The following is a 17,987-nucleotide window of genomic DNA, read 5'->3' as shown; positions in this document are numbered from 1 at the left end:
GCTGTATAATCAACTTAAATTAGTTAAATCCATCATGCAATGCATTTCCTTCTAATTTTTTGTGATAAACTAATAGATAATTGACTAATTGACTAAATAAACATTCTCCAAAGTTTCAATAAAAATTTCCAAGTTTTTCTTACAATTTCCGTGGTTTTTATTCAATTTTTATCGATATCGATAATATCCCGATATTTCCATCGAAATTTCCATATTTTTGGACTACTGATATTTCCGATATCAATATTTTTTTAAAGATGCATACATGTATTTTATGAGTATTTTTTTTCTTTTTGAAAAATTTGGGGTAGGCTGGCCTACCTTGCCTTAGGCATAGGACCACCCATGCTAATGAGCATTAAAAAAAAAAAAAAAATTCACTACCGATCAACCCAATAAAAGCCGTGACCTTGAACTTACTAAAATCTCGTGTTGATCATCCAAAACCACATGTGAACACCAATAATACTTTTCTTATGAAAATTAAAAATAAAATAAAAAAAGTTAAGAAATAAAGAAAAATTGCAAGACTGCTATATTTTGAAGTGTCAATAACATATTTTATGATACTGATATGCTCTTTGTTTTTTGCAATGAGCCATTACTTATGCAAATTACAAATTGACACTCATGTAGAAAAAATAAAAATATTTATGTATGAGGAAATACAACTGACTACTTCCAAGAGAAGGAGAATTGAGGAAATCACTACTCTGCAAAAAAAAATAAATAAATAAAAAAGAAAAAAGAAATCTAAGACAATCCATGTCAAAAGTAACATCATGAGTTGCTGGCAGGAGATCCAAGTAGAGAACTTGACACGTAGACACCCGACAAGGCAACGGGATGTGGTGGACATTACCACGTATATTCAATCTATTTGATTTTCCTCTTCGATTCCGGAACCACTACGCCTTTACACAACTCCAATCCACTACTCCCACCTGACCTCTACCACGTCTCATGACCCAATAGGTTCTCGCCACGCATAAACGTCAACGAACTAGAACTCGTGTTTACACTGGAGCGTCGCACTGGATCATGCCCTTATCCAAATGTAATCTCGTCCTTTTACGAAATGATGAGCCACTGAGCTGCTTCAGTTCTCTCAGTTTCCACTACGTAGAGAAGTACTTCTACTTATCATCGATTTGCTATCAACATCTCACTATCAGTGATAAGCTATACGTGATGGCTGATAGGTGGGTGCCAAATAAAGACCCTACAAAACGCATCGAAGAAAGTGCGAACAACTCCCCTATCTCACTCTATCTCTCTCTCTCGCTCTCTCTCTCTCTTCTTTATCTTTTATCTTTTTTCTCTCGTTGTGCTTCTGCACTGTTGTCGTTGAACTGCAAATTATGAAATCAGAAACCCTAGAACCTTTTACGAGTTCTACGCCCGGTTGAAACTTCGCCTCCTCCCAAAACGCCGTCGTTGCGAGCCATTAATCCTCCCCCGCGAACTGAAAGATTCGACCTTTTGAAATCTTGAAATTCAGGGGACGAAGATGTCGTCTTTGAGCAGAGAACTGGTGTTCCTGATCCTTCAATTTCTCGAGGAAGAGAAATTCAAGGAGACCGTGCACAGGTGAGTGAGTGATTGCATTTTTGTTTTTGATGGGTATTCTTTTTTTGGGGCTGAAGTTTGAATTTTGAATTGGCTATGGATATGGCGGCGGCGAAACTTAGGCTGGAGCAAGAGTCGGGCTACTTCTTCAACATGAAGTACTTTGAAGAAAAAGCTTTGGCGGGAGAGTGGGACGAGGTCGAGAAGTATCTCTCTGGCTTCACCAAAGTCGATGAGAATCGTTACTCTATGAAGATTTACTTCGAGGTCAGAAAGCAGAAGTATCTCGAAGCCCTCGACAGGTTTTGATTTTAATTTCTCTCTCAGTCTCTCAGATTTTTCGTCTTTTATTGTATTTATTTGTTGTGTTTGCTGATGGGGTTATTCCTTACTGCAATTTGGAAATGTGCTCAGGAATGACAGAGCTAAGGCCGTCGAGATACTGGTGAAGGATTTGAAAGTATTTTCGACGTTTAACGAAGAATTGTACAAAGAAATCACTCATCTTTTGACTCTCGATAACTTCAGGTGATCACTGTTTTAGTCCATTTTAAGTTTACGTGTAAGTTGGGTTGCTTAACCATTTAAATGGGTTTATAGTTCTTATTTATTTACATTTGATTTTTGGATACACATGCGTGCAATTTGAGGGATATAAATATTTGGGGTTCTTTTTTATGTTTATATTATTTTTGATATGATGCAGAGAAAATGAACAATTATCAAAATATGGTGATACTAAATCAGCTAGAAGCATAATGCTAGTAGAACTTAAAAAGTTGATTGAAGCAAATCCTTTGTTTCGAGAGAAGCTTGTTCTACCCACCCTGAAGGCTTCACGCTTGCGAACTCTAATTAATCAAAGGTATTTTGTCTTTTTTGTGTTTGTAATGCCTTTGTTTTTTGTTTGTAAGTTTACATTTTGGTATTTCCTATGAAGGTAGATCAATAATGTTATTTTTGCAGTAAAACATCATTATAATTCGTAAAAGTTCAGAAGCATTAATTTATTGTTTGTGCAGTTTAAATTGGCAGCACCAGCTGTGCAAGAACCCAAGGCCAAATCCTGACATTAAGACCTTATTCATGGACCATTCGTGTTCTCCTCCAAATGGGGCTCGTGCATCCACACCAGTTACTCTTCCGGTTGCAGCTCTTGCAAAGCCTTCAACTTATGCTCCTCTAGGAGCACATGGTGGAGTATGACCATATATTTCTTCATAATTGTATCAATGTTAATTTTTTTTTCCCGAATGTTGAAATGTTTTTCAATTAATGCTGACCTTGTGATTTTTTTTAATTAATTTTTTGTTTATTACTGCTATGTACAGCCTTTTCCGCCTGCAGCTGCAGCTGCTGCTGCTAATGCGAATGCTTTAGCTGGATGGATGTCAAATGCTAATCCTTCTTTGTCTGTGCAATCACCTGTTGTTGCTGCTTCACCCTTCCCTGTTCAACCCAGTCAAGGTGAGGTTTTCATTCTTCTGGAGCTGGTATTGAAGCTTATACTACAATGTAATAAACTTAAAACATGTTTTTATTCTTTCTTAAGCCATGTTTATTTCAATTTCCATTTTCTACTTGTATGTGCTAGTACGGAGTAAGGTGGTGGTGGGGAGGTTCAGGTGGATGGCCTTTCTCCCTGTTTTGAAGAGGTCCAAGAAACTCTTAAAGAGTTCTTCTATGCTTGGCTGTTCAGTCTGTTTATTGAACATTATCATACTTATAAGAAGAAAAATATCCATTTGTCCAATGTCCAACAGGAAGTGTTTATCGTTGAGATTGCTGATCATTGTTTTGTTTGCTTGGATGATTATCAGATAACAGAATATAGTTATTATTTATTTGAGCTATCTTGGTAATTCAAAATTATTTTGTCTTGAACAGTTTCTGGTTTAAAGCATCCAAGACCACCATCAAATGCTCTTGGAATGATTGATTATCAGAGCTCTGATCATGAGCAACTAATGAAACGTCTCCGGTCTGCACAATCTGTTGACGAGGTATTGTTAAATGGTTTATATTCTCTGCATCTTTTCTTGATACTTTTTTCTCGCATTTTCTAGTTCTGTATCTAGATGGTTTCATGGTTGCTAGTTATTACAGAACTTCATACTTCATATGTTCAGGTCAGTTATCCTCCCCATCCTCAACATGCTTCCTGGTCACCAGATGACCTACCAAGAAATGTAGCATGGACCCTTCGTCAGGGGTTCAATGTGATAAGCATGGATTTCCACCCTTCTCATCACACATTACTTGCCGGTAGGTTGTCTGTAACACCTAACATAACTGTGCCTCAGTGGACATAGATTGAAGTGCTGTCTTTAAAGTTTAGTTTCCACACAGCTTCAATCTCATATCCGACTTAAAATTATGTTTGTAAATAGTTGGCTGTAGTAATGGAGAAATTACAATATGGGAAGCTGGGCTGCGAGAGAGGCTGGTGTCAAAGCCATTCAAAGTATGGGAGATGTCTACTTGTTCTGTGCCATTTCAGGTGTGTATCTCATTACTCAGTCAGTACCTTATGCTCCCTCTCAGTATCCTTATATCGTTATTGAAAACATCATATTTATGTGTGCTTAGTAGGTTCAGTCAGTTTTTAAAGTGTCAGTCGTCATGATATTCAGTTAAAATTTAGTAGAAGAGGCCTGTACTACTCATTATCACTGATCAAATCCTGTAAGTTAACATTGGGTCTTTTATAGGCTGCTTTTGTCAAAGATTCATCAATGTCTGTAAGCCGTGTAGCATGGAGTCCAGATGGAAACTTTATGGGTATGTGCAGCAACACATCTCCAACACCATTTGAATGCATAGTTGATTGTAATTCGCTGTATTTTTGTTGTTTCAGGTGTTGCATTTTCAAAATATTTGGTTCATTTGTATGCGTATCAAGGACCTACTGATCTACGCCAACATTTGGAGGCATGTTTTGGTTCACTTTCTGCTAATTCAAGAAGACATTACTTGCCACTTTTGACTGATGTTTGGATTTGGTTTCTTATAGATTGATGCCCACATTGGTAATGTGAATGACTTAGCATTCTCTCATCCAAACAAGCAATTATGTGTTATAACTTGCGGAGATGATAAGCTGATAAAGGTGGGGGCAGAAGTCTGTAGTTTGTTTTTGTTGTTTAACTTGATAAATATTAATTGCTTCTTTTTTATTTTATTTTTTATAAAATTAATAGGTTTGGGATTTGTCTGGAAGAAGGCTTTTCAACTTTGAAGGTCATGAAGCGCCTGTTTACTCGATTTGCCCCCACCAGAAGGAGAATATTCAGGTTAGACATGCCCATTTTCTGAAGTCTGGAATCCAAACTGCAAAATTAAGAAAAGTAACGATAGTCAGGTCTGCATGTATTATGGCCACTTAATGGTACTAGTTCTCAAATGACTATGGTTCAGTTGGGGTACTCTAATTTTATTTATTTGTTACATAGCCTGTATGATGCCATTAGAGTCCATTTGCGCATGTTTAAAAACTAATTAGCTCGAAGTGGGAGACTTACTCTTTTTAGTGCCATATTGGTTTAATTAGCTTGAATGCATACATGCTCAGGCGTATTAGTTGTTCATCTAGTAGTCCTTATTACTTGTGCGTTTCATTTGTTTCATATGTTGTTATGCAGGTTGGATTTATACACAATTTACAATGATGAGATAACTAGTGATGACAATTATTTTTTAATAACTAACCTAAATGAGTGAGGCAAAGGTTCTTGCTGAAGATGCGTCCTACTTATGTCATGATTTTCCTTTTTATCGTTGCAGTTTATATTTTCAACTGCTGTTGATGGGAAAATAAAAGCTTGGCTCTATGACAATGTGGGCTCCAGGGTTGATTATGATGCTCCTGGGCAGTGGTGCACAACAATGCTATACAGTGATGATGGAAATAGGTATAAAAAAAAGATCTGTATGGTATATGCTATAAGTTAGCTTGATCACATATCTCTATGTCCATGTGATGATGTATGAATTATGACTGATCCAAAATCTCAGATTATTCTCTTGTGGGACTAGTAAAGATGGTGAGTCCTTCCTGGTTGAATGGAATGAAAGTGAAGGGGCAATAAAGAGGACATATAGTGGGTTCAGAAAGAAATCTTCTGGCATAGTTCAATTTGATACCACAAGAAATCACTTTTTGGCTGTCGGTGAAGATAACCAGATAAAGTTTTGGGATATGGATAATACAAATATTCTTACTAGTACAGATGCTGAGGGTGGGCTTCTGGTAAAAGTCGTCATTATTTATTTACTTTTATTTCCAAATATTATGAGTTTGATTAGCAGATTACCTTGCTTTGAGATTCCATTCATTGATGTAAGCATTGGGATTACTTCAGACTCTTCCCCGCTTGAGATTCAATAAGGAAGGAAATCTGCTAGCCGTTACCACGGCTGACAATGGAGTCAAGATTCTTGCCAATGCTGAGGGTCTCAGATCCCTAAGGGCAATTGAAACTCGCTCTTATGAAGCATCCAGAGCTCCTATTGAGATGAAGGTTGTTTTTCCGTTTCCATGCTACACCACTCCTTCCATCATTTGTCTATGTGTCTCTTGAGAAACTGATTTGCTCTTTCTATATGGATCAGGTATCTGGTTCTTCCATGGTTCCAAACATCAACCCGACCATTAATAAAGTGGAGCGTATGGATACAAGCTCTCCTGCTCGACCTACTCATATTCTTGTATGGCATATAAATTATGTAATTTATTCATATTTGGTAGTAATAACTTAATTACTATGGATTGGCTGGCATGAGCTTGAAATATTAAATTACAATCATAGCTATTTAGTCATGAACTTTGGTAGTTGCATTGTGATTTTTCATTTTTTCCTTTCTAGCATCTAATTTTGCCAAATATTTGTTGTAGAATGGAAATGATTCTATGGCAAGAAGCATGGAAAAGCGAAGAAGTTTAGATGATGTATCTGAAAAAAATAAACGTTGGGAACTGGCAGAGATTGTTGATCCTGTAAAGTGTCGAGTGGTTACCATGCCAGAGAGTAAAGATCCTGCTAACAAGGTGGGTTTTTATTTAATATTTTCCCTATTTTGTTGATTTTGATTTCATAGATAATGATATTAAGATGGTCTTATTTGTGTTTAAGGTTGCTCGACTTCTTTACACAAATTCTGGTTCCGGCATTCTGGCTCTTGGTTCAAATGGGGTGCAGAAGCTGTGGAAGTGGAGCCGCAATGAACAAAATCCAAGTGGGAAGGTGATGGTTAACATACACATGAATGCATATTTCTTTTTTTGTTGAGTATTTGCACAACTTTCCTGAAAGGATCTCTGACCTTTTGCGGGTTAAAAGGCCACTGCAAGTGTTGTTCCCCAACATTGGCAACCCAATAGTGGTCTTTTAATGACCAATGATGTCCCAGAAAATTTTGAAGAAGCAGTTCCATGCATTGCACTCTCAAAGAATGATTCCTATGTGATGTCTGCCTGTGGGGGGAAAGTGTCTCTGTTCAATATGATGACTTTTAAGGTAATTTAATACTGATGTAATGCGCATCTATCCTATGGCAGTTTATATCAACTGCTACAGCTTGCATGATTGTGCATTTATTGGATTGGAAAACGTGTTTTGGATAAAAATTTCTTGGTTTGCAGGTAATGACAACTTTCATGCCACCTCCACCAGTCTCAACCTTCTTGTCATTTCATCCTCTGGATAATAACATCATAGCAATAGGAATGGAAGATTCAACTATCCACATTTACAATGTTAGAGTTGATGAGGTGATTAATTTAAGCATCTTTGTATCTGTTGTCATTTGTCATGTGATTGAGGTGCTCTTGTTGATTTCCAATATGACTCGTGTTGCTCTTCTGTTAGGTCAAAACAAAACTGAAAGGTCACCAGAAACACATTACTGGTTTAGCATTTTCTGTCAACCTTAAAATCATGGTTTCATCAGGTGCCGATGCTCAAGTATGTGACGTCCATTGTTTTCTTCTTGTTCTTCCTTTTTTATAACGGGAAGTTGGGAACAACTCTGTTAATTTTATTTTTTTTCTGGCTTTTTCTATGCCCTTTTTATTTGTTAATTTGTTACTTTGCTTGCTTAAGTTGATGTGTAAAAGTTGTTAAATGTAAAAAGAAAATGCTTTTGCAGCTATGCTTTTGGAACATGGATGCATGGGATAAGAGGAAATCGGTTCCACTTCAACTGCCCGCTGGAAAGGCTCCTCTTGGCGACACGCAAGTACAGTTCTATTCTGATCAAGTCCGGTTATTGGTATACCATGAGACTCAACTAGCATTATATGATGCTGCCAAAGCAGAATGCATTCGGCAGGTATAGAAATAGAATTTCTTGGATGAGTTGCTTTTGTTTGTGTGCAACAAATCTCTCATTTGTTTAAATATTGCAGTGGATGCCACAAGATGTACTGCCTGCACCCATATCTTGTGCAGCATATTCCGCCAGTAGTCAACTAGTTTATGCAGCTTTCACTGATGGTAATATTGGAGTGTTTGATGCTGATAGTCTGAAACTAAGATGCCGTATTGCCATGTCGGTGTACTTATCACAAGCATCATCAAACAGGTATTTAGAGCATTTATTTAATTATGGTTTATGAGGTGGCTTTCTCACTCTGCTGCAGTCTAATATTTGTCTGGTGCTAGTAAGCACTATATTCAGTGGATTTACCTAGATTTCCACTTCAAAATGCGGAAAAGAGGACAAAAAAACCTTTCTTGAAATGGAGTGTCCCTGTTGTTAGTAGGAAAAAAGAATTAGTATGAAAAATTAAAAAGAAGTTGCCTATTGTTGTTGATAGAACCCGGTTGTATAGTTATTGATATCTAAACTAGTTTTGTCCTACTGTGCCCACAGCCAAACCGTGTACCCGCTAGCTCTTACAGCACATCTGCACGAGCCATATCAATTTGCTGTTGGACTGACAGATGGATCTGTTAAAGTTATAGAGCCCTCTGAAGCTGAGGGGAAGTGGGGAGTTTTGGTGCCTGTTGATAATGGAACACAGAACGGCTGGACAGCAACATCTTCGACTAACAATCCTCCTTAGTAGCTCCAACTAGCAATTCTATGTCCGTTTCCTAGAGTTGATTTGTATTGTATTCATGTACTATAGCAGACTGGTAGGTTGGTGGTCCATTTGTGCCTCACCAAATGTGTGGGCATGTAGAGATCTAATGGTTATAGCAAAAATTTATGTATAGTCATATGTTTAAATGATAGATGTGTTAAATTATTTCGGGCTGCAATTTTGCGGTTTGCATTGTTTCTGTGCCCTTCTGAATGCCCAATACCGAAAAAAACTGGAATCTTTCCTTTGCTTTTGCTAGTTCAGAAGCTAAAGGGTGGCAGAAAAACTTGCATAAATCTGCCATTGTCTAAATGGTTGTAAATGCCCTGTGCCGGAAGACTCATTTCATTTTCCTTGGGGTAGAAAATCTTGATGTTTTCTTAGTTGAGCAGTGCTGGAATCACATTGCATGATCCTTTTTTCTCTCGTGTACATGTTCTTGTCGTAAGATGTCACAATCAGGTAAATAGAACAGTAAGCGGACAATGAATGTGGTTCCACATGAGGAGATGTGTCCATGTGATGTCCAGAAGCAATGCATATGTATTTGTTCTTGTGTGAACGCATGAAAGGGTCAAGCTGTCCGGTGAAAGTTACTTGGTATGTATCCATGTTTGGAGCCTCTGAATAGTTATATATATATATATATATATATGTATGATAAGACCTGTGTTTGAATGCAAGGGTCGATTTTCGTTGTCCACTTCTTTGTTGGTTTGTAAGGTGAGAGTGGGGCTACACCTATACGTTCGTCTCCCTCCCCTTGTAAGTACGCTTAAGATTTTGAAACCAGTGGTTATCTAACGTCCCGAATCATCATAATTCCAGAATCATCATAGTTTCGGAAAGAATTTACAGGAACATAATCGAATTTTATTACTTCTCCTTTGAGGAACAAGTCTCCCTCTGAAAAGAACTAGCAGGTCACTGTCCCTTATAAACTTTTCTATAACTGACAAATCGTAGTAGATCTAGTTGCTATAATCTATAAGATGCCAAAAATCAAATTATGCAATTACAGGACCAAAACTGTACGTGGCTTTCTTATCTCTTTTCATGTCAATTCCATCTGAAAAAACTGCTAGCTTTCGAACTGTTTACGTTGTGATTGGAGAAGAAAACAAAAGACAGCCAATGTTGAGGGGTTAGGTCGACCACTTGCCAACGTTGTGTTCCTATCATGCCATGTGGTCTTGACCAAAGAAAATGATTTCATGATATATATATGACGCACTCACATTGACAAAATCTAAAATTTCAGGCCTAGGGTTAAATTTGTGCACTGTTGGTTCAATTGGCTTTGCATGTGGTTTATAAGTAGAAGCCACTGTGCAGGGTCGTGGTGTATGTTGGAATGTTTGTCTCTGTCATGAGAATAATTGCAAGAGTACACCCTTTCAAAGCTTAAACCCTAAGGCAAGAACACATTGGTTTAATTGTTGTCAGATACCTTAACTTGATCAATAATATTGTAGAGTTTGTATTCTAGTATGCTATTTTGATGTGGAAAGGAAGTTGTTTTCATACTAGTTGTCAAACATTAAGTCTAATTTTTTTAGTTAATTCTTATGCAGGTTCGTTATTGAGTTCTTTGTAAGCTTGTTAGCTATAGTTTTATCGGTAGTTTAACATTTATCTCCGTACTTGTGAACATGAGATTTGATAGAAGATACCACATAATGGTAAGGCCATAAAGTTTATGTTAAGATATCACGAAAATTCATAGTTTCAATGGTAAACCACTCATGTTCGTATTCATTCCCAAAATTCAACTATCGCGTTGTCTTTATTTTAATTTTAGAGAGAAAAAAAGGAAAAGAAAAACTAACTTGGAAAACCTTTTGCTTGCCAACTGTGATATATCTTATTCATCCCAATTGCTAACCTAATAAAAAATTGCGGCTGTCTTTGTTAGTATGAGGGAGGATATTCACACTGCCCCACTTCAACATTTCCTAAGCTCAACTTTACGTACGGCGATGAGGAAGAATTGATGCCTTTTGGTGTGATCTAGTAAAGCAACAGCTACATAGAGGATTGTTCTTAATTCTTCTCAAAATGTGAAAGTGGGAAATCTTTGGTGTGCTTTTACATATAGATGTTTTTTTTAATCAGTTGGATCGGATGAGGATTTGAGCAAAAATAGATCACAAATGTGGGCAAAACTTCCAGGTCAAAAAGTTAGATGATGAAAAGGGACAATACAAAAAAAAAAAAGTGTTCTGGGCTATGGAGATCACTAAAGAAGGAACCATATTACATATTAGGGCCACCTACGTACCTTGATGTATTTTCATCTTCACCATATGTCTGTAAAATATTGGTCTGCAAAAGCAAGAGCATCTCAAAAGCACAAGAGGAAAAAGAAATCATAACCAAAATTTTACATTAGATGCTTCCCAATGAAACTTCTCTGACATTTTGGTACACCTTGGATAGATTTGACCAGCTTATTTCATAAGTGCATCAAAAGAAGCAAGTTTTAGCTGCAACATGTGACTTGAACAGTTTTAACCAGATACTGCCCAAGTTTGATTCTTACTTTTCAAGGCTTAATTATTGATTTATCCCTTAAAATGGACGTTTAGTCTCACTTTACTCATTGAAATTGAAAATTTTCTCACTTAATAACCCTCAAAATCTTTAAAAATTGCTAAAGTTCTCTTACTTTACCACATCCATCCATATTCATCTACAAAACTGTTAAGTGTGTTGATGTGGCATGGATATTTTTGTAATTTTAGCTCCTTTTTCTTCTCTCTCTCTCTCTCTCTCTCTCTCTCTCTCTCAACCCAATCCCTACCCCATACAAACCCTCCTTGGGGTAGGGGGAGGGGAGTGGGGTGGTGGTGTTGGGTTGGGTGCAATGGGGTGATCAGAAAGGGAAAAGGGAGAAGATGAATGTAAGGGCTGGTGACCTTAACGGTTTTATGGACGAAAATGATAAAGTTAGAAAATTTCAGCAATTTTTAGAGATTTTGGGGGCTAAATGAGAAAATTTTAGTTTCATGGAGTAAAGTGAGACTGAACGTCTCTTCTTGGGGGTAAAATAATAATTAAGCATACTTTCAATAAAGCAAACTAGCTAGAGACATAAAACAAAGTAAGGGGTAACACAAGTACAACATGAAAAATGACATTTCAAACGAGCTTAACATGATATGGAATCGTCTAATAGGTCATATAGGTTATGTTAGACCTGACATGTGAGTGATTATAAAATACTACGGTAGTACGGTTACGTGGGATATTTTGTATATGTGTTATAATATAAGCGGATATTTGTTGATACTATTCCCTAAAAAAGAAAAATAAACTATGTCGTCTACCCATATTATAACACGTGTACAAAATGTACCAAGTAACCATATTACCATAGTATTTTATAATTTCTCTTAACATGACATACCATGTGCAATTAGCTACAAGATCCAGACACACGTCTTTGATCATACTAAAGAAGACTTGTGGCAAGGGAAAAAACAAAAAATTCAAATCCAACAAAACCAAGTTAAATAAAAATCAAACATGAGTAAAGCATGACACATATATGTTGAGGACAATTTAGGTATGTCATACTTGTGCCATGTTATAAGAAACTTAACACAAAATAGGTTTGATTTAAATTTGTCATTTATGTTGTGAAATTGCCCATACAAGTTGTACAAAACCAGACAATGTTAGAGCTAAGTTAACAACCATATATATTTGTGTCAAAATGTAAATAAAAAATGCACTATTGACTAACAAATTGATATTTAATACATCACTTGCCACGTCATATATTACTATTATTTGTGGTAATTAATGGTTTAAAAATGGTCCTTATTGATAGTTTCAGTAAAACCTAATAATATGAGTAATGACAAATTCTATTTTCGCCTTTCCAAAGATATTTCTGAAAAACAAAAATACTAATTGGAAAACAGAAGAACAATAAAAAATAAAATAAAAAGTGACGTGTCATACGTAAATTGGGGTCCTTCTGTTGTGTTATGTTCTGTCCAGTGATTGACGCCAGGCTAGCATCTTTACCATGATTGAGCGCAGGTCCCACCTCCCTCTCTGCTCTGTCAACCCACATGCGGTCTCAATGCCCCATGCACTCCTTCACTTATTTTATTCCCTCTCACCCGCAGTTTCACCCTCCTCCCGTACCACCACCAATCTCACTTACGTGGCACTTGTCGCCCCTTAAAACTTTTCGTGCAGTCCTGGTAACATTATCACTGCCCTTCCTGTTTTGGACTTTGAACTAATGACTTTCCAACAGATGTAAGCAAACAGAGACACTCTGCTTATCAAAGTTTGAGTTTTTTTTTTTTTGTTTTTGTGGTAAATGTTTTGTTCTTCTTCTTGTCATTTATTACTCTCTCAAATGGAGGGCCGTTTCAAAAAAATTTGTCGGCGAGAGACGTTATTAATCATAATCAATTTGGAGGGTAATTACCAATTAGTGGCAATAAATGATATTTTATTCCCCTTTTTATTCTCTCTCCTCTCTCTGCGCTGCACCTGCTCTGTTTTTTTTGATTTGCTTGCTGCTTATGTGCATGGAGAGAGCTGGCATTTCTATAGTGGCACATTTCTTTCTTTTTTTATTTTATTTTTCTTTCCTTACCATGAATTAATTTTCTGTTTTTATTTCTTACTTGCCATATATAAGTATTTATGCTTGTGTCATTTATACAATTAATGCCCATACCACACATACTTACAACAATAAGGCCTTCCCCCTCTGTTGGTGGGTGCTGCTCCTTCTCCTTCTTCTTCTTCTTCTTCTTCTTCTTCTTCCTCTTTCTTTTTCTCTGCTCTGCAAATCTCCTTTTTGGTCTCTGCTGCAGAGCTTTGACTCATGAAGATGCTAGTAAGTACGTTTCTTTTTTCTGGGTTTTTTGTTTTTTTGCCCCCTTATGTCAATTTGGAATCCAAAGACTTCATCTTTCTGATTCAATTTTCAATGAGGATTTATTTTTCTCATTTCTCTTAGGTGGGTCTTGTGAGTTTTCTGTGTGGAGATTGTCAGTTTGCTGATTTTATCTGTCAGCCTATACCATAGATTTGAAGGCAAACCAGTTTTGCTAGTTTCAGTCTTCTGAGTTTCTTCTGACCGTTATTTTGTTTCCTCTGCTCAAAGCATAGTTGATCTTGGTGATATTTGTGTTTCTGCATCTTACTCTATTTGGTTGGTCATGCTTTTTTAATTGGATTTCTGTTTTCAGTTTAATTTTAGTTCACTCATGTAGCATACATTGATCATTTCTTCATATGTCAAAGTTCTTGAAATCTGCTGATGTTGGCCGAGTCAGCTGGTCTGATTCTATTCAGAATTTGCAGCTCTCTTGCTATTTGCACTTGTTCTCTTTTTAATTTGTGGATGAGTTTGTGCAATGATGTTGTATTTGTCCAAAGTCCTTCTGGGAATTAGTGGATTGCTTGTTAAATCTTCACCATTTTCAGGTGGTATTGCTCTTGCTGCTGACTTTGAGTAATGCTATCGACCTTGGTGGAGAAAAGGATGAGAAACCGTGTGATTACAATCTGACATTAGAACCAAGACCACATAGCGTGTCCATCTTGGAGTTTGGTGCTGTTGGAGATGGGAGAACATTGAACACCCTTGCCTTCCAGAATGCCATCTTCTACCTCAAGTCTTTTGCCGATAAGGGCGGTGCGCAGCTTTATGTGCCACCGGGAAGGTGGCTTACTGGAAGTTTCAACCTCACCAGTCATCTTACACTCTTTTTGGAAAAAGGCGCTGTCATTCTCGGATCTCAGGTACTGCTTTACTCGCATAGCGAGGGGATTAAGTACTTTTGATGCTACAAAATCAGTTGGAGATGTTTTCTTTTTGTTTTTTTTTCTTTCATTAAAATGTTTCTACGGTTGCTTGTTTAGGATCCATCTCACTGGGAAGTTGTTGAGCCCCTACCCTCATATGGTCGAGGGATTGAACTTCCGGGAGGAAGATATCGTAGCTTGATAAATGGATATATGTTACATGATGTGGTCATAACAGGTGTGCAGAATCTTTGAATACCCTTTGCTGCTTTTAACATGTTCTCTGACAGTAGCCTCATTTTCTTTCTCTCTTGGATGTTCCTGCAATTTTTAACTGCACTAGGTGATAATGGAACCATCAATGGCCAGGGCTCAGTTTGGTGGGATTGGTTTAGCTCTCAAACTTTGAACTACAGCCGCCCTCATCTTGTGGAATTTGTTTCGTCTAAATATGTGGTGGTTTCAAACCTCACATTCGTGAATGCTCCTGCTTATAACATCCATCCAGTCTATTGCAGGTTTGTTAGCTAAGGCCCTTGATGATTGTCCATGTTCTTTAATTTTAAATTGAAGGAGATATTTATGTGATATCTATAAATGAATGCAATGCAGCAATGTACATGTTCATAACATCTCTGTCTCTGCTCCTCCAGAGTCGCCTTATACCGTTGGTATAGTCCCAGGTTTGTGGCAGCTCTTGACTCCCTGCGTTGAATTTTTGTTGAAGTATTGTTTAGGGTTTTCACATTCCAATTAAGTTTGTTGTCACCATACCTAGTATATATAAATGTGTTCTGTTATGGTAACACTTAATGGAGTCAGAAATGTTGGCTCAACTTTGAACCTCTTGGAAGTATCATTTCCTTGATTAATCCTGTTAATTACAAATTTATTTCTATGTGCATCCTGAGTTATTCCATTGGTGTTTGAAATAATTACACGAGAAGAATACTATTCGGAATATGCTATACTAATTTCTGTGTACTTTCAGATTCTTCTGATAATGTGTGCATAGAAGATTGCAGCATTGGCATGGGGTATGATGCCATTGCCCTTAAGAGTGGTTGGGATGAGTATGGCATTGCCTATGGAAGACCCACCACAAACGTACACATCAGGCGTGTCTACCTACAATCGTCTTCTGGTTCTTCTCTTGCCTTTGGTAGTGAGATGTCTGGTGGCATTTCAGATGTATTTGTGGAGCAGGTCCACATATACAACTCATTTAGTGGCATTCAGTTCAGAACAACAAAAGGTAGAGGGGGCTACATCAGAGAGATCATCATATCAGATGTTGAAATGGAAAACATCCACATGGCATTTGGTGCCTCTGGTCAGTTTGGTTCCCACCCCGACGACAAGTTTGATCCTAATGCTCTCCCGGATTTGGATCACATCACCTTGCAAGATGTGATTGGCACAAACATCACTATTGCTGGAAGCTTCACAGGGATCCAAGAATCCCCCTTCACTTCCTTTTGTCTATCCAATATCTCCTTGTCAGCCAATTCTGGTTCTCCCACTTGGGAATGTTCAAATGTTTCTGGCTCTTCAGATTCTGTCTTCCCTCAACCCTGTTCTGAGTTTAATAGCTCTTATTCCTCTTCCTGCTTTTCGCTACTTACGGCGAATGGAAAAACCGCAGTCTTATGATACCATTCTTCCTACGTACTCCAGTTATACTTTTCAGCCAGAGTCAACAACAATGAGGGAAAGAGCCACAAAAATTTTCTACCATTGCCATTTAAAGTTAGACCACATTCTTTCCAATAAGACACATGTTCAGATTATTTGTTTTCTTCATCCTGTAGATTTGCAGTCTTGCATGTTCCTCCGTTCTGCAGATTATTTGTACAGCTTCATTTCTTCATTCATGTGTAAGCAAATTTTTGGTAGTGATATGTAAGGACTTGGGTTATTGTTAGCATTGCTATTTAAATTTTAATGCTTTTATTTATTTCCCAATTCTGTTGTTTGCTGTTGAGTAACATGTCTGGTGAGCCATGACATGGTAATTGGTAAATGAAAAGAAAAGTGGAACCACCGTGGGGTTATAAGGGTCTTGTCGCTGAAGTGAAGACAGGCTCCCCAAGTTCAGTTTTATCTTCCCCCAACATTTTGGACCTAAATAGAGGCTCCCTAATAAGTTTTATCCTCCCTCAAAATGTTTTGCCATACTCAAGGCCACACGGTGTCTTATTAGAAGAAAAAAGATAAGCCCAAAAATGAGGATAAACGTTTGTACAACAGTTGACAATTTTCCAAGAAAAAATAAAAAAACAGATGATAAAATAATGTGTAAAAGTAGATACATGAAAGTAAAATTCTGACCCCAAAAGAAAAAAAAGAAAAAAGAAAAAAGAAAAAAGAAAAAAGAAAAGTAAAAAGTAAAATCTTTCTTTATTTTATGATAAAAATATTTTTACTAAATCGGATTGTTTGAATTGAAATTAAGAACTCTCCTTTCGCGCACACCTGGGTTATTTATGCCAGTTGGTTAGGATAGTGAGTACGCCTCTTTACACCCAAGTTTGAATTTCTCCAATAATTTAGACTATTACTTGCATTCAAAGAAGGAAAAAATTTCTCCTCTCGCTCCACTCATTCTACAATGCTTGACTTAAAGCTCATGAACTAGCTACAAAAGTTGTCAATACACTTTGCAATCTTAGAAAATAAGTTCACTTATGATTGTCTGCCTCAAGGGTGAGGACTAACTTACCAAAAACACCAGTTTAAAAAGAGCAAAACATGTTTTAGCAAAATATGATTTGGTTGGGCCTTTTGGGCCTGTTTTCAGAAAAAAGAAAAAAAAAAAAGATTTGGTCCAGGGCCTTCTCTTGGGGAGTTTCAATTAGCTAGGGAAGTCATTCTATAGCGAGGCCTTATATATGATATGTAAGAGATTGTTTGGATTAACGATTAAGAGTTAGAGACTCACCTAATAGTCATATATAAGGCTCTTATTATAAAATTCTTATAGTTATGGGGGAGTCATTCTACATTGAGGGCCTTAGTAAGGTCTTTAGATGAGACCCTATCTCTTAATTGTTAGATCAAACTAACCAATTTAATCCAACGATTAACCAATTTGACCCAACGATTAAGAAATATGGTCTCATCTAAGGGCCACTCCCTCACTATGGAACTCTACTAGTTAGGGGATGTCAAACTCAATGGGGCCCTTCTTTTGCTTGTAGTAAACGTAACGAGGCTTGAAATTTAAAAAAATCTACTAGTTAGCTTTTTATTTAATGATATTTTTCCTTCTAATGTTGGAAGATGTCCAATATTCGAATCTATTTCTCCATTCATAAAAAAAGAAAACCATCCTCCCATTTATACAAAATTCTTTAGATAACTTATCATATAAATAACACGTTAATTTGCTAAGGTCAGTCCCTCACATCTTATATAATAATTCTCCCTTCCATGATGAATATTTTAAAGAATAAATCATGCTAACATCTTCTCAAAAAAGAAAAGAAAAAGAGTTGACAGTATTGGGCCCAAATTGACTAAAATGACAAATAAAGCCCATCTTTTGAAT

At 37.0% G+C, this 17,987-nt stretch overlaps 2 protein-coding genes across 2 annotated transcripts; both read left to right on the top strand.

Annotated features, from left to right (window-relative positions):
* LOC18789802 (topless-related protein 2) lies at positions 1,240-8,860 on the top strand. Its single transcript, XM_007226973.2, has 25 exons — positions 1,240-1,590; positions 1,692-1,871; positions 1,984-2,097; positions 2,276-2,434; positions 2,592-2,769; positions 2,901-3,036; positions 3,457-3,572; positions 3,699-3,834; positions 3,960-4,069; positions 4,281-4,350; positions 4,427-4,500; positions 4,583-4,678; positions 4,770-4,862; positions 5,353-5,480; positions 5,584-5,818; positions 5,931-6,089; positions 6,181-6,276; positions 6,464-6,616; positions 6,702-6,812; positions 6,909-7,085; positions 7,211-7,339; positions 7,437-7,532; positions 7,717-7,899; positions 7,976-8,151; positions 8,443-8,860. Exons 1-25 carry the CDS (start codon positions 1,511-1,513, stop codon positions 8,633-8,635), a joined length of 3,378 nt encoding a protein of 1,125 aa, XP_007227035.1. The 5' UTR covers positions 1,240-1,510; the 3' UTR covers positions 8,636-8,860.
* On the top strand, positions 13,110-16,402 carry LOC18792060 (probable polygalacturonase). Its single transcript, XM_007223298.2, has 6 exons — positions 13,110-13,523; positions 14,117-14,434; positions 14,555-14,675; positions 14,781-14,955; positions 15,050-15,120; positions 15,429-16,402. Exons 1-6 carry the CDS (start codon positions 13,512-13,514, stop codon positions 16,088-16,090), a joined length of 1,359 nt encoding a protein of 452 aa, XP_007223360.1. The 5' UTR covers positions 13,110-13,511; the 3' UTR covers positions 16,091-16,402.

This window comes from Prunus persica, chromosome G1, assembly GCF_000346465.2.
Source record: "Prunus persica cultivar Lovell chromosome G1, Prunus_persica_NCBIv2, whole genome shotgun sequence".
Taxonomy (NCBI): domain Eukaryota; kingdom Viridiplantae; phylum Streptophyta; class Magnoliopsida; order Rosales; family Rosaceae; genus Prunus; species Prunus persica.
This window is presented reverse-complemented; position numbering and strand designations above follow the sequence as displayed.

What these genes read in the sequence shown, in the direction of transcription:
- LOC18789802 (XM_007226973.2), top strand. Translation starts at nt 1,511, where the DNA reads ATGTCGTCTTTGAGCAGAGAACTGGTGTTCCTGATCCTTCAATTTCTC. An exon ending in CGAACTCTAATTAATCAAAG is followed by an intron (nt 2,435 to 2,591) that starts GTATTTTGTCTT and finishes TTGTTTGTGCAG; the next exon opens with TTTAAATTGGCAGCACCAGC. An exon ending in ACAATGTTAGAGTTGATGAG is followed by an intron (nt 7,340 to 7,436) that starts GTGATTAATTTA and finishes CTCTTCTGTTAG; the next exon opens with GTCAAAACAAAACTGAAAGG.
- LOC18792060 (XM_007223298.2), top strand. An exon ending in CTGTCATTCTCGGATCTCAG is followed by an intron (nt 14,435 to 14,554) that starts GTACTGCTTTAC and finishes TTGCTTGTTTAG; the next exon opens with GATCCATCTCACTGGGAAGT. An exon ending in ACATGATGTGGTCATAACAG is followed by an intron (nt 14,676 to 14,780) that starts GTGTGCAGAATC and finishes TAACTGCACTAG; the next exon opens with GTGATAATGGAACCATCAAT.